Source organism: Oncorhynchus mykiss, chromosome 15, assembly GCF_057628025.1.
Source record: "Oncorhynchus mykiss isolate SJ-2025 chromosome 15, ASM5762802v1, whole genome shotgun sequence".
Taxonomy (NCBI): Eukaryota; Metazoa; Chordata; class Actinopteri; order Salmoniformes; family Salmonidae; genus Oncorhynchus; species Oncorhynchus mykiss.
Window position 1 is genome coordinate 6,496,912 of NC_143036.1, and position 16,990 is coordinate 6,513,901.

At 41.7% G+C, this 16,990-nt stretch overlaps 1 protein-coding gene across 1 annotated transcript; it reads left to right on the plus strand.

Annotated features, from left to right (window-relative positions):
- Window positions 1–6,963: 6,963 nt before the first annotated feature.
- Window positions 6,964–15,590, plus strand: LOC110490819 (PR domain zinc finger protein 14-like). The gene is made up of 8 exons (XM_021564268.3): window positions 6,964–7,725; window positions 8,246–8,299; window positions 8,377–8,537; window positions 9,728–9,998; window positions 10,333–10,535; window positions 13,840–13,941; window positions 14,605–14,824; window positions 15,015–15,590. The coding sequence occupies exons 1-8, from the start codon at window positions 7,086–7,088 to the stop codon at window positions 15,179–15,181; spliced, it is 1,818 nt and encodes a 605-aa protein (XP_021419943.3). The 5' UTR covers window positions 6,964–7,085; the 3' UTR covers window positions 15,182–15,590.
- Window positions 15,591–16,990: the final 1,400 nt, after the last annotated feature.

Consider the following 16,990-nt stretch of genomic DNA (forward strand, 5'->3'; position numbering starts at 1 on the left):
GGAGTGTGGTGGTGGACCTTACTCACCCTCATGTTAACACACAGGGTGCATCCTAAATGGAACACCATGCCCTACATACTTTTAACCAGAGCCCTCTGGCATCATATTCCCTCGCCCCTGTAACGGGGATATAATGACGTCATATTCCCTCGCCCCTGTAACGGGGATATAATGACATCATATTCCCTCGCCCCTGTAACGGGGATATAATGACGTCATATTCCCTCGCCCCTGTAAGGGGGATATAATGACATCATATTCCCTCGCCCCTCTAACGGGTATAATGACATCATATTCCCCCGCCCCTGTAACGGGGATATAATGACATCATATTCCCTTGCCCCTGTAACGGGGATATAATGACATCATATTCCCTTGCCCCTGTAACGGGGATATAATGACATCATATTCCCTCGCCCCTCTAACGGGTATAATGACATCATATTCCCTTGCCCCTCTAACGGGTATAATGACATCATATTCCCTAATGACATCATATTCCCTTGCCCCTCTAACGGATATAATGACATCATATTCCCTAATGACATCATATTCCCTTGCCCCTGTAACTGGTATAATGACATCATATTCCCTTGCCCCTGTAACGTGTATAATGACATCATATTCCCTTGCCCCTGTAACGGGTATAATGACATCATATTCCCTCGCCACTGTAACGGGTATAATGACATCATATTCCCTCGCCCCTCTAACGGGTATAATGACATCATATTCCCTCGCCACTGTAACGGGTATAAAGACATCATATTCCCTCGCCCCTCTAACGGGTATAATGACATCATATTCCCTCGCCCCTCTAACGGGTATAATGACATCATATTCCCTAATGACATCATATTCCCTCGCCACTGTAACGGGTATAATGACATCATATTCCCTCGCCACTGTAACGGGTATAATGACATCATATTCCCTAATGACATCATATTCCCTAATGACATCATATTCCCTCGCCACTGTAACGGGTATAATGACATCATATTCCCTCGCCCCTCTAACAGGTATAATGACATCATATTCCCTTGCCCCTGTAACGGGTATAATGACATCATATTCCCTTGCCCCTCTAACGGGTATAATGACATCATATTCCCTAATGACATCATATTCCCTTGCCCCTCTAACGGATATAATGACATCATATTCCCTAATGACATCATATTCCCTAATGACATCATATTCCCTAATGACATCATATTCCCTTGCCCCTGTAACGTGTATAATGACATCATATTCCCTAATGACATCATATTCCCTTGCCCCTCTAACAGATATAATGACATCATATTCCCTAATGACATCATATTCCCTTGCCCCTGTAACGGGTATAATGACATCATATTCCCTTGCCCCTGTAACGTGTATAATGACATCATATTCCCTTGCCCCTGTAACGGGTATAATGACATCATATTCCCTCGCCACTGTAACGGGTATAATGACATCATATTCCCTCGCCCCTCTAACGGGTATAATGACATCATATTCCCTCGCCACTGTAACGGGTATAATGACATCATATTCCCTCGCCCCTCTAACGGGTATAATGACATCATATTCCCTCGCCACTGTAACGGGTATAATGACATCATATTCCCTCGCCACTGTAACGAGTATAATGACATCATATTCCCTCGCCCCTCTAACAGGTGTAATGACATCATATTCCCTCGCCCCTCTAACGGGTATAATGACATCATATTCCCTCGCCACTGTAACGGGTATAATGACATCATATTCCCTAATGACATCATATTCCCTCGCCACTGTAACGGGTATAATGACATCATATTCCCTCGCCCCTCTAACAGGTATAATGACATCATATTCCCTTTCCCCTCTAACAGGTTTAATGACATCATATTCCCTCGCCACTGTAACGGGTATAATGACATCGTATTCCCTCGCCCCTCTAACAGGTATAATGACATCATATTATGGTCACTGTAGATCCTTTGTTGCGTCAGTCAGACCTCATAACTATATCTTTCCACCAATCCTGAAATGTTGCAGCATATTCCCTCGCCCCTGTAACGGGTATAATGACATCATATTCCCTAATGACATCATATTCCCTCGCCCCTGTAACGGGTATAATGACATCATATTCCCTAATGACATCATATTCCCTCGCCCCTGTAACGGGTATAATGACATCATATTCCCTAATGACATCATATTCCCTCGCCCCTGTAACGGGTATAATGACATCATATTCCCTAATGACATCATATTCCCTCGCCCCGCTAACAGGTGTTGACTGTAGATGTTGCAGCATAGTCCCGTACGATTGTGTTCTTGCTTACTCCATTGTTGTCATTGTCAACTCAACTCGGCATAACCATTAGTGACAAGGAGTTGGCATGACGGCACATACAGCCTGGTGCTCACGCTAGCAATATTGACATTACTTCTGATAATAAGCCAGACTTTAATATGGAGGACAAGCCAAATATCCCATGCCGTGTAAATTGGGTTATGAATTCTACCAGCCTTTCATTACATTGACGATGAAGGACAGAGGCGGGCTTAGCTGTGTTTCGTCCGTGTCCAATGAAACAGGCCCCCAAACAGCTGAATCCACCCAGGGTTTATTAGCAGCCCAGACAGTAGGATAGTCCATCAACCTCAGAGAAACATGCAACGCCACCTCGTAGTGTGTGTGTGTGTGTGTGTGTGTGTGTGTACAGCATTAAAAAAAAAGTGTATTTGATGTGGGATCTGAGATAAAAAACTGAATGTATTGTCATGGCTGACCTCAGATCAGAATAGACTGGAATAGCTGCAATTCAGATGACACCCTTTTTTTCCCCTTATATAGAGCCCTATGGACCTTGGTCAAAAGTAGTGCACTACATGTGGAATAGGATCCCATTGGGGATACAAGCCCATCACTGTGGGAAGCTGTAAAAAAAAAAAAAAAAATTAAATACTATTCTCAGTGGATTGTTTAGTTCTGGAACTGCCCAAACCTGATGGATGACGTTACTCAAAAGCCCTGGTCTGAGAACAGTTTTTAGATGTTTATTTTTTATTTATGTATTTCCCTATTGGTAACAGTTTGGGTCAGGATGGAGAAAGCTGCTCACAGATCAGGGTCCGTATTCATAAAACCCTGGATCAGTTTAGCCTTTTTATATTATAAGGAAAGGACGGGGGCGGGGCCTCGGGGGCGGGGCCTGTGTGTGGGGGGTTGGGCGGGGGGCGGGGCCTGTGTGGGGGGGGGTTGGGCGGGGGGGCGGGGCCTGGGTCCGAGATCGACACTCCTTCTCTCCGAGATCGAGATCGACACTCCTTCTCTCAGATGATTTCTGATTACTGTACTTTGGGCTAACGGTCCCTTTTGAGTAACACTTTGTCTGTATGAGGCATACGGGGGTTCCTAGTATTCAGTGACTCTTATGTATGTTATGGGGCCTGTCTCAGAGATTTAAACGCTGTGTTTCCTCTGTTTTGCTGTACGATTGATTGATCACGATTTATCGAGATGTGTCACTGTCGATCACAGTTTTTGATAAAAGCTGGATGTCATTGCTGAGAATTGACTTACATTTTTAAGAATAGCCAATTCTAAAGAAATCACTCTTATCACCACCCCTCTGCCAATTTCCAAAGATTGTTAAGATTTTGAAATGAATATAAGCCATGAGGTAATGTTTTTTTTAAACATTTATATCAGGACTTGGAGCGAACAACCTTCTGCCCCTCAAAAAAATATCATACAGGCAGTGAATATAAATCAATTTACAACAAAATAATTCCTCTTCTATACCTTTCATTTGGGAGATTTTTTTTAAATGCCCCTGTTTTTGTATTGTCTGCCAGTTTTCTTAGAGCTAAAATGCAAGAACCTTGAAATGCTAACAACAAAAAAAAAAACTAGCATATTGCCTTAGATTGTCTGTTCTCCTTGTATATTTTAACGCTATCCGCGTCATGTTTGTATTGTGAATATGTACATTATTGAATGGGGTGCATCGTTGATCAACACATCTTAGTTGCTGAGACGAGCGGTCTCTCTCTCTCTCATCTGTGATTGGTTGAAGGCTGTATTATTTGAATAATTAAATTACCCCCCCCCCCCCTAACTGTTGTGTCAGACTGCTATATGGAAGAAGGAAAAATATGATGCAATGGGATATTGAAGCAATATGTAATATATTCTATGAACTTTCTGGAGAAAGTAAGCTTACAGTGTTACGCGTTGCTCTGAGATGTATGTTTTTCTCCCCCAGGTGTGTTTGTTCTCCAGAAAACATCGCACTGTTCGTTCGTTCGTTCCACCCGTCACTCACGCGTCAACGTTTGTAATCTTTAGTGTTGAGCATTTTATGCAAAAGTTAGATATGCCCGGCAGAAGTTTAAACACAGTTATATGCAAGTTGTCAACTAATAAGGCTTCGCTGATGCTATTTGCAATTTGATGTTGAATACTACAATTGTAAATAAAGAATTGTTATTGCAACCTTTAATCTAGTTCCGCTATATTATTGAATCATATTTTGTCGATACTGCACTGTTTGAGGGGAGAGCCTAGCCTGCAAGGAAGCGTCTCGTTGTCCTCACTGTGTAGCCTTACAGTATGACATGCTCTGTGTGTATAACAAATACACGTTGAATTAAATATTGTTTTGTGTTTAGATGCAAAAAGAAGTATGATCCTGAAAGTGGAGATATTATTTAAATTGATGGATGGGTAATTGCATGCTTTTAGTTAGATTGGACGATGCGTTACAGCTGTGATGCGGCTCAGTACTGTGAGTAGCTGGGACACGGGGAAGGGAAGGAAGTGTGAATGGGATAGTGATGGTAATGTTATTTAACCGTTTAACAAATCAACACCTCTCTGTTTCCATATTGCTCTGTTTGAATTGTTCGTTTTATCACGTCTTGCGTGATGCTGTTTTGTAAATGAATGAGGATTAAATTATTAATGGTTCTAACATAAACCGATTTGTTCGTTTTGTACTTCACTTACAGATTTATTTTCCAGTGGCATAATAACAACAATTTACGATCACTTTTTTATTAAATGAAATATTTCGGATATGATAGAAGCAAGCAACATAATTAAATGTTAGGCTACATAGGATTTCAGCATACACCTTTTATTTATTTTAGAAAACACATGTTTTATAGGCTGATTCATTACAATCATCATTATCTTAATTAACCATCCCCATCTACATTTATCGAAAAGAAGTAATGAGGGGGGGACATAAATCGAGTTGACATTCGATTTTAAATGAGTTGTTTCTCTCAATAGGGTTTGGGATAACTGTAACCTTACCAATGGGCCTACCAGAATATTGGTTTTGGTACACGTTTACCAAAAATGTTTTTGTTTTTTTTTTAAACATTTTTTAACGTCAATAAGGTGGTATTGTGTTCGCTTGTGTGTGTGCGTGGGGGGTTTGTAAAAAAAGGTGGAATCCTCCTGGGATTTGAGACGCAAGCAGGGTGACCATAGCTGCTCTCTGACCAATAGCAGGAGTGCAGCATCTCGAGACCATTTCATGAGTCCGATACCATTAACCGTTCTGTATACAGCGTTCAGTTCAGTAGATACACCGGAACAACAAGGGTATCCTACCTGCTCCTGTCTCCCCTCTACTTTACCGTCATAGGATTCTATCGGCAAGATAAAGCGGTAGACAAATATTAGTGTTTTGTCTTCGGACGAGAACAACAAACAAATATTTAAATTGGGAACTTCAGATTTATAAATCAAATCAAAATCAAATCTCTCTCATTTATAAATAATCTCCTTTGAGGTAAGTCCGATTTTAAGATTGATCCTTCGCAAAAAAATATTTTAACTGCTTTAAAATATTATTATATTGCTATGTGTAAAATCGCTTTAGACCTATATAATTAGGCAACGTTTTAAATTATTTCTTGTAATTTCTCATCACTTTCCTTTATTATTTCTATAGACAATTTTATGCAGAAATGATCCATCTATAGCGCTCTTATAACCCGTTGTTAATAGCCATTGAACTGGTCTCGCCCTAATGCGTTTGAAAGGAGAGGTGACTTGCGATAGCTTCATTAATGTTGACCTCTGCCGTTGACCCGGTGTTCTTTAATTTGGGTGTCATGACCCTGATTTGTCTCAGTTACTGCTGGCTACCACCCACTCACTAGCCGCCCTGTGACGGGGAGGCCATGGCCCCTACAACTCATACTGCTCGTTTACAGGGATTCACAGTCGAGCACCAATTTAAAGTGGTTTACTCTGCAGGCTCAGGCATCACATTAAAGATATTGACGAACGTCAACTGTGTGTTTTGCGAACTGGAAAAAATGCCCAAACAGCTGTTTTTTTTTATTGTGGATTGTAAGTGCTGTGAACGCAGTAAGTTTGGTAAATAAAATAAAAAATCAGTGCTCTCAAATTTAGGAATACATTTTCATGAATTTGTAAAGTGACAAAATATGTGTATGACTTTTAATATAATGAGTTTTATGATTTTGGAACCATCCGTTCCTGCAGAAATTCGATCTTGTTAAACTGCTGTAGCCGTATAAGATTTGTGTTATTCTAATAGCGATTAGATGAATGTTAAATAAGATGTTTTCATATTGTGCGATAATTGAAATTACAACCTTTTTTTCTTTCGTTAATTGACATGAATATTGCGATACAGGCTTATAGGCAATGTTTGTATTTCGTTCAGTAATCCTGTGATTTGACAGAAATATATTGATGACGTTTTTTAAAAATAACTAACCAACAATGAATTGTATTCTCTTTAAATGTATTTTGAGCGGATATAGGCCTTTAAAAAGCATGCATTATTAGTTCGTTACCAAATTCCATTATTGTAGACTAATTGATTTAATTATTGTTTCCTATATGAAATCGGTTTATTAATCTTCAAATAATGATCTAGAAAATAAACTTGAGAGATAAATATTTTTCTCAATTTAAGTTTTAAGGTAATTGCTGGAAATAAAGCTAAAATCTCTCCACCTCTATCTCTCTCCAGGCCGAATAGCTACAACGTCGACTATTCCTATTCAAATCATCACAGATTGGCTCTGCCTCCCCGCCTGCTGTGATGTCCCTGTCCAGCATCCCCGCCGTGAAGGACAAGCCGTTCCACTCCGACCCCCTCAAAGGCAGGCCTGTCCGGGGTTCGGGTTACTACGCTGCCCCGCTGCCCGGAGCCCACCACTACATGAACATCTTCAGGAGCTCTCAGCATCCCCTCCACCCGCTCAAGTCTCTGGGACGGCTAGTCACCGACACCCAAGCAGTCATGCCGTTCAACTTCACCACCGGAACACCCTCGTTCTTCGGCAACGGCGGCCACCAAGCCACCGCCGTTAACGTTCTTCACGAGCAGATCTTCAACGTATCGCACATCCCGTACTTCAACCGGATGATGCCGGGAGTAGGACACACGATTTACTCCAAGCACGAGGAGCTGGCAGCGGTGGTGACCGAGCACGCCATCGGACCGTTATCTGTAGGCCTATCAGACTTCAGTAGTCCCGTCTCGAGCAAGAGGTCCTCCGCTCCCTCACCGTCTAAAGAAAGTTTATTCCACCTCAGGGGAACCGAACTTTCACCGGAGAAAACGCGCACTTATAGTTTCAGCGAGGACGACCTTTTCATGGTCCTGTATGGATGTTCCCGGAGCCAGGTGCAGAATTCCGGTCAAGCCATCTCCGGAGTAGCCCTGCTTGGGAACTCAGGTAGACAGATACAGCTATATCAAAGGTTAATTTCCTTAAAGGAAAACGTGTGTACTTGCTTCAGCTGTCCAAAAGTATGTTAAGAAGAAGTTAACATTGTTAGATGCGGGGCGGCAGGTAGCCTAGTGCTTAGACCAGTAAACGAAAGGTTGCTGGATCGAATCCCCGAGCTGACAAGGTAAACAAACATCTGTCGTTCTGCCCCTGAACAAGGCAGTTCCCCGGTAGGCTGTTAAGAACGTATTCTTAACTGACTTGCCTAGTTAAATATAAAAAATGATGCAACAACCACTTGGGGCTAGATAATTAATCAGTAGGCAATAAGTATGTATTTCTATTTCTAACGGGGACATTATGGTTTACCTATATCATGAAACCAAACTGTAAATTCCAGGAGGGTTAATCTAGGTCTGAGAAACCAGCTCATATTGTCAGTCGTCTGTGTTCGATTTGTAATGTTCACCATTGATGACCAGCATCATTCACCAGCAACATTTACCAGCAACATTCTCTTCAACAGTTTGCAACAGCGAACAACTCACCTTGGAAACTGAGGCGCTTGGACTTCCAGAAGGTAATATCTCTCTGTCTGTCTGTCTGTCTGTCTGTCAAGGGTGTTAAGTTTAACGTGTTTTTAAATGTGACTTACAGGGTTATCTATCCACCAGACAAGTTACGGCAGTTTGTCCCACTACGGAGTTTACGCAGAGAAGAGCGCCATCACAAAGGGAACCCGGTTCGGCCCATTTCAGGGGAAACTGGTCAATACCAGCGAGATCAAAACATATGACGACAACACGCTGATGTGGGAGGTCAGTTATTATATGATGTTTTATTTTGTGTGTGTGTTTTATTTATCGTTAGATAAAACGTTTTTATTTTTTTAAACTTTGGTGTTTTATGTTGTCCATTTATGTTGTCCATTAACCATTAACCAGTAAATGTGGGCCTAATAGCTACAACGTGCAGTTTAAACAATTTGTAGCCACGTCAACTTCTGTGCCATGAAAATAAGTGATTTTTGGAGTTCTATATCGAACATGTTGCTTCTTTGGACGAAATGAAAGAGCCATTTACTAACAAAGGTTCAGGCCTATATAGGACCTTGAGAGTTATATCCCTGCCAAGAGTGTAATGTGAATTTGAGCAGACAACAGCGAACAGAAAGCTAACACAGTCACATCGCGCTTGTGAAATGTCAGCTAACTAGCTCCCTTTTCATTTGGTTTCAGCCGTTTTGCATTGACATTTATATCCATATTAATGATGCTGCCGCTATGATTTCGCCAGGTTAGAAAAACGACTAGCTGACGACGTCCGACAGGGGGAGAGCCGAGGTCGCTGTGGCAAACGGCGAGGTTCATACAAACACGCTGTTGCTAACTAAATGCTAGCTAGAGGAAATCATGTATCTAATGAATGTATACACTCTTAGATTTAAAAACAAAAAATTAGGGTTCTAAATAAAAACCCTTTGGTCAATTCAAAATGTAATTGCCATTCCAGCATAAACATACAAGAGGACAGTGATTGAACTTGCAAAAAGCCTACCGATAAGGCAACAACAAGCCATACCGTACTGGTCCATAGAGATGTCAGCCAGAGTTGATGCCAAGATTGACATGGGCCATCATTCAAACGAACAAATACCTCCCGGTCCACCAGTACATATTTCCAAACTATGTTGGTATATAATGACAACAACATCTAAAAACTATTCAGGTGTTCATTATTTAATTGTTTGTTATATTATATTATTGGCTATAAATATTCAAATGTATTAGTAGTAGCCGTAATTCATAAATGGCACCATGAAGGGTTCCATATAAAAACAATTTTGGTTCCGTGATGAACCACCCCTTGGGGTTCTGATCTAAGAACCCTGTGATGAAAGGGTTCTATATAGGTGTTCCATATAGGAAGCAAGCGATTAGAACCCTTTTTTGTTCTATAGGGAACAAATGTTTTTGTTCTAACATGTTCTCCCTGTCCGCTGATCCAGGTGTTCAAGAACGGCGGGTTGAGTCACTTTGTCGACGGCCGGGGCTCGTCCGGTAACTGGATGTCCCTGGTGAAGTGCGCACGCTTCCCAGAAGAGCAGAACCTGATCGCGGTACAGAGTAAGGGACAGATCTTCTACGAGGCCTGTAAGGAGGTCCAGCCGGGCCAGGAGCTGCTGGTCTGGTACGGGGACTGCTATGTTCAGTTCCTGGGGATTCCTCTCACTCTGAAGGACTCGCTGGAGGAGGGGAATACCATGCTTCCACTTGAAGGTAAGGACAGTTCATATAGAGTATCATTATTTCTTTTTTTTTCCAGTGGGAACTTCATTTGTGGGTGGCATATATGACCCGTTATTCGTGCATACCTATTTGCATGTTTAATATATGCACATATACTCTACTGGGCTCATTATATTCTCTGTTATAAACTGGGTGGTTCGACCCCTGAATGCTGATTGGCTGACAGCCGTGGTATATCAGACCATATACCATGGGTAGGATTTTGCTTAATTCTATTCTATAAGTGTATCGAACGTGTTTATTTCTAGTAACAACGACGCCACTGCAATTTACCAAGGCGTTCCCTGACGTTTTCCTCTTTCAGATTCTGGAGAGGGTTTTAAGTGTGATCGGTGTGGGAAAGTGTTCGCCTATCGATACTACAGAGACAAGCATCTGAAGTACACGCGCTGCGTGGACCAGGGCGACCGGAAGTTCCCGTGCAACCTCTGCAGCAGGTCGTTTGAGAAGAGAGACCGATTGAGGATCCATATACTGCACGTTCACGAGAAACACAGACCACACAAGGTACACGGTCCCTTTGACTTATTACACAATTTGTTGTGTTACAGCCTGAATTCAAAAATGGAAATCAATTAACTTGTTTTTTTTTTCTCACTCATCTACACACAATAATAATGACAAAGTGGACACACACTTTCAAAAACATTTTTTTTGTAAAGCATTGAAGTACAGAAATACATCGTTTCCATGTACATAGGTATTCACACTCCTTTGCTATGACACGACAAATTGAGCTCAGGTGCATCCAATTTCCTTCGATCATCTTTGAGATGTCACTACAACATGATTGGATGGAGTCCACCTGTGGCCAATTTAAATTGTTTGGACATGATTTAGAAACATACCTGTCTATATAAGGTCCTACAGTTGACAGTGCATGTCAGGGCAGGAACTATACCATGAAGCCCAAGGAAGTGTCCGTTGATCTCTGAGATAGAATTGTGACGAGGCATATACAGTGGGGAGAAACAAGTATTTGATACACTGCCGATTTTGCAGGTTTTCCTACTTACAAAGCATGTAGGGGTCTGTAATTTTTTTTTATCATAGGCACACTTCAACAGTGAGACACGGAATCTAAAACAAAAATTGCAACAGCGAACATTTAATTTAAGTAATTAATTTGCATTTTATTGCATGACATAAGTATTTGATCACCTACCAACCAGTAAGAATTCCGGCTCTCACAGACCTGTTAGTGTTTCTTTAAGAAGCCCTCCTGTTCTCCACTCATTACCTGTATTAACTGCACCTGTTTGAACTTGTTACCTGTATACCTGCATTAAAGACACCTGTCCACACACTCAATCAAACAGACTCCAACCTCTCCACAATGGCCAAGACCAGAGAGCTGTGTAAGGACATCAGGGATAAAATTGTAGACCTGCACAAGGCTGGGATGGGCTACAGGACAATAGGCAAGCAGCTTGGTGAGAAGGCAACAACTGTTGGCGCAATTATTAGAAAATGGAAGAAGTTCAAGATGACGGTCAATCACCCTCGGTCTGGGGCTCCATGCAAGATCTCACCTCGTGGGATATCAAGGATCATGAGGAAGGTGAGGGATCAGCCCAGAACTACACGGCAGGGGACAGGGGACAGGACGACTGCACCGTATTGAGGGGAGGATGGATGGGGCCATGTATCGCGAGATCTTGGCCAACAACCTCCTTCCCTCAGTAAGAGCATTGAACATGGGTCGTGGCTGGGCATGAAAACAACCCAAAACACACAGCCAGGGCAACTAAGGAGTGGCTCCGTAAGAAGCATCTCAAGGTCCTGGAGTGGCCTAGCCAGTCTCCAGACCTGAACCCAATAGAAAATCTTTGGAGGGAGCTGAAAGTCTGTATTGCCCAGTGACAGCCCCGAAACCTGAAGGATCTGGAGAAGGTCTGTATGGAGGAGTGGGCCAAAGTCCCTGCTGCAGTGTGTGCAAACCTGGTCAAGAACTACAGGACACGTATGATCTTTGTAATTGCAAACAAAGGTTTCTGTACCAAATATTAAGTTCTGCTTTTCTGATGTATCAAATACTTATGTCATGCAATAAAATGAAAATTAATTACTTAAAAATCATACAATGTGATTTTCTGGATTTTTGTTTTAGATTCCGTCTCTCACAGTTGAAGTGTACCTATGATAAAAATGACAGACCTCTACATGCTTTGTAAGTAGGAACACCTGCAAAATCGGCAGTGTATCAAATACTTGTTCTCCCCACTGTATCTGGGGGAAGGGTACAAAACAATTTCTAGAGTGTTGAAAGTTTCCAAGAGCATCATTGGGAAATGGAACAAATATGCAACTACCCAGACTGCCTAGAGCTGGCAGTCCGACCAGACTGAGCAACCGGGCAAGAAGGACCTTGGTCAGGGAGGTGACAAAGAACCCAATGACCACTCTGACAGAACTACAGAGTTCCCGTGGCTGAGATGGGAGAACCTGCCAGAAGGACAACAGTCTCTACGACGCTGCACCAATCTGGGCTTGATGAGAGAGCGGCCAGACGGAAGCCACTCCTGAGAAACAGGCACATGACTGCACGCCTGGAGTTTGGAAAAAGCCACATCATAAGGCAAAAGATTCTGTGGTATAATGAGACAAAAATGTAACTCTTTTGGCCTGAATGGAAAGCACTTTTATCTGGAGAAAACCAGGCACAGCTCATCACCCGTCTAACACCCTCCCTACCGTGAAGCATGGTGGTGGTAGCATCATGCTATGGGGATGCTTTTCAGCAGCAGGGACTGGGAGACTGGTGAGGATGGAGGGAACCATGAATAGAGCAAATCCTTAACGAGAACATTAGACTGGGGCGAAGATTTATGTTCCAACCCCCAATCATACGGGCCAAAGCAACCCTGGAATGGCTTCAGCGCAAACAATGTTACAGTCCTTGAATGGCTGCAGCAAAAGTCTAGACTGGAATCCCATTGAAAATCTATGGAAAGACTTGAAGATTTCTTTTCGCCATCGCTCTCCATTTAATTTAACAGAGCTTGAGAAAATCTGCAAGGAAGAATGGGAGGAAGAATCCTCAAATACAGATGTGCAAAGCTGTTACAGACACAACCAAGAGGACTCAAAGCTGTTACAGACATATTCAAGAGGACTCAAAGCTGATACAGACATATTCAAGAGGACTCAAAGCTGATACAGACAAATCCAAGAGGACTCAAAGCTGATACAGACACATCCAAGACGACTCAAAGCTGATACAGACATATCCAAGACGACTCAAAGCTGATACAGACATATCCAAGACGACTCAAAGCTGATACAGACATATCCAAGACGACTCAAAGCTGTAATCACCGCCGAAGGTACATCTACAAAGTATTGACTCAGGGGTGTGAATACTTATGTAAATGAGATATTTCTTTATTTAAATTTCAATAAATTTGGAAGAAAAACATGTTTTCAATTTGTCATTATGGGGTATTGTGTGTAGATGGGTGAGAGAGAAAAACATTAACTTAATTGATTTTGAATTCAGGCTGTAATACAATACAATTTGGAATAAGTCAAGGGGTCTGAATACTTTCTGAAGGAAGAGTACTTTTCTCTTACATTTTAGAAGCCCCTAAGTTATCTTTCTTTTTTTCTCATTTTTTACCTCTCCTGCACATCTTGGTCTTTGTTTCTCACCATCTTTGTTTTTTTAAATGTTCTTTGTGTGTCAAAAGATGATGATAATCTATAAGTGAAGGGTACTGTAGTCTTTCCTTATCCCCCCCCCCTCCATATTTAGATTTAAAAAATAAATAAAAATCCTCGTCCTTAATTTCTATCCTCTCTTACTTCCTAGTGCTCAGTGTGTGGGAAGAGTTTCTCTCAGTCTTCCAGTCTCAACAAACACATGCGCGTGCACTCTGGAGAGCGCCCTTACAAGTGTGTGTACTGTAACAAGGTAAGCATAGAAGAGAGAGAGAGAGAGAGAGAGAGTGTGTGTGTGTGTGTGTGTACTGTAGCAAGGTAAGCATGGAAGAGTGTGTGTACAATCCTCGGTGGGCGTGTGAGGTCAGACCCCGATGGAGTTCGAGCTCACCATTTTAGAATCTTCCCCCTCATTTTAAATGGTGCATTTTGGCGTGAGCCTCCTCGTTATGGTCTCGTCGTGCAGCCTGCAGGCACGCTCCACCGAGACACTTCCATGGTGATTAGCGCCAGATGTACACCCACCCTATTGTTCCTCCCTCTCCCCGAGATTACACTCTGAATTTACGGCTCTCAAAGGAACAGACGTTTTCTTTGTTGTTTGTAGAGATCCTCCTCTTCGGTTTTTCTGTAGGCCGAGACTACTTAAATAATGTTGTTTAATCCCAAAACCCTGTTGTTAACAATGTTATCTACTTGCTAGTGTTTTAAAAATCTCCACATTATAAGGTAGCCTGTTTTGAAATCGAATTGACTCAAATATCAGGCCTGGGTACAGTTGTATTTAATTGCCATGAACAATCTGTCGCGTTGTTAAAAGTAGAAAAAGTCAGTTACCTAAATATTATCAGAACTACTGAGTGCGTATTCTCCAGTTCCAGGAGTTTCACTCAAACTTCTATGTTCTCGACTCTAGGCCTTTACTGCCTCCAGCATCCTGCGCACGCACATCCGCCAGCACTCCGGAGAGCGGCCTTTCAAGTGTAAACACTGCGGGAAAGCCTTCGCCTCGCACGCGGCTCACGACAGCCACGTCCGGCGCACCCACGCCAAGGATAAACCCTACCCGTGCGACGTGTGTAGAAGCACCTTTCAAGAAGCGACAGAACTCAATAACCACATGAAGAGTCACACAAGTAAGATTTGATTGTCACTAAATAGCCTACTGAAGGAATAGGACACGTTTGTACCAAGGTATAGGCCTATATCTTGAATGCAAAACCAAAATGCAGGATAAATACAGAACTATAGGACTGTACTTATGTGTTGATTAAATTGCCTAATATGGATTTTCATTGTAAAATATTATCTCTTCATTATTGACAGAAAGACCCCTCTCAGAAACCACTACCATCTCAATAAACGGATCGTTGGAGGATACAACAACGATGCTTTCAGTCACCAAGGACTGCAGGACGCAAAGACTGACGGAGGAGAACATCTCGTACACAGGACTGACGGTTCTGAACCCAGAATATCGACCCTGGAACTAAAAACCATTCCATAGAATTAGAATGTGTGCATTCTAGAATGTGCCGAATAAATTTCGATTAGAGCTCAAATCGTTGCTAGGACACTTCCAAAAACATTTAAAAAAAAAAAGATAATAACCATTGGAAATATATTTAATATCACCACTTTACTGTATTGTATGACACACTGTACATAACTTTTTTTTTGTTAAATGTATTTATTTTTCCGAATCTGTTTTGATGTAATGAGAAGACGTTTTTTTAATGTCTAAAATCTTTTGTTGTTTGTGTTATTTGGTTAATTATTGGTGTTGATCAATGTAATAATGCAAGATTTTAACGAAATGTTACATAAAAGATGTATTAACGTTCGTTGAGCACACTTTCTTATAGTTCAGCATTAAAATCGGCTTGTATTATTATTTAAAAATGCCGTTTACAAGTTTTTCATTTATACATGCATCCCCGGACTTGTGTTCATTTAAACGTGTTAATTTATCGGCATACAATGTTTATCGTGCTACCTCTAAATCCATCCTATTTCGGTCTTTCATGGCTGACTGTGCTTTTACCGACTGTCTGTTTCGTGTCTCTTGTGTATCTGTGTTTAACTGTTTAAAAGCATCGGTTTTCTAATAAATATGAATTAAATAATAGCATGAAAATAAGCCTGGGTTAGTTTGTTTGCAACGATAATGCCTTGACATATATATTACACAAACAGTATTCGGATCGAGAAAGGACAACTGATGTTGATTTTACAATGTAATTGACCACGAACATATTTTGGGGACATATTTAATTAATTTCACATATTAGTGAACATCGAAAATATCGAAGCACAATTAGATTAAATTCTGGTTACACTACATTTATGCTTTTCGTTTGAAAACAAGACCCTTCCCTTGTATTTGATAAGGCTACGTATAGATTTGAATAACTAACTATCTGATACATTTTCGATTAACAATAACATCTTTATTCAATGTATTTTTGAATTTAAACGTTTGAACCTTTATTTAACCTTTATTTAACTGGGCAAGTCAGTTAAGAACAAATTCTTATTTACAATGACTGCCTACCCCGGCGATACCCTAACCCGGACAAATTGTGCGGGGGACTCCCAATGACGGCCGGATGTGATACAGCCTGGATTAGAACCAGGGACTGACTGTAAGTGACGCCTCTTGCCCTGAGATGCAATGCCTTAGACGGCTGTGCCACCCGGGCGCCAATTCTACGGTTATAACGTAATTTCATGATCAGTAAAAAATCTTTTATAGACTGTTCTACCAGGTATGTCAGAGTTGCCACGGAATGATGTAACGGCTATAATGCAGATATCGACGATTCTTAATGTATCACATATGGGAAGGATTCTTGTTGAATTTAACTAGGAGCTCGTAAATTATTTTCTTTCCGCTGTCATGGTAGAATGGAGGCTTCAGTTCCACCTGAATGGTCTCAGTGGGGACCTCACACACATTAACTGTGTGTGTGTGTGTGTGTGTGTGTGTGAGAGAGAGCCAAGCCTGCTCTTTTCAGACAGCAAGGAGGAACATAGTGTATGTGTGATGAGTATGGGGGGGGAATGATCCTTCAGTCCTGGCAGTGGGAAAATGAACCAATCCCACGAACCCCAGTGACACCAAATGAATGACAATGGAGTAGCAGCAATGAGGTGGTCTGAGGGACAGGGGAGGACAGAGGACGAGGCTGTAGCATAAGGACACAAAGACTGTCCCAATGACATCTGCTCTTCTCCCTCTGCTCCTCTCTGACTGTCCCTTACCCTCACCTTAACCCTCTGCTCCTCTCTGCCTGTCTCTT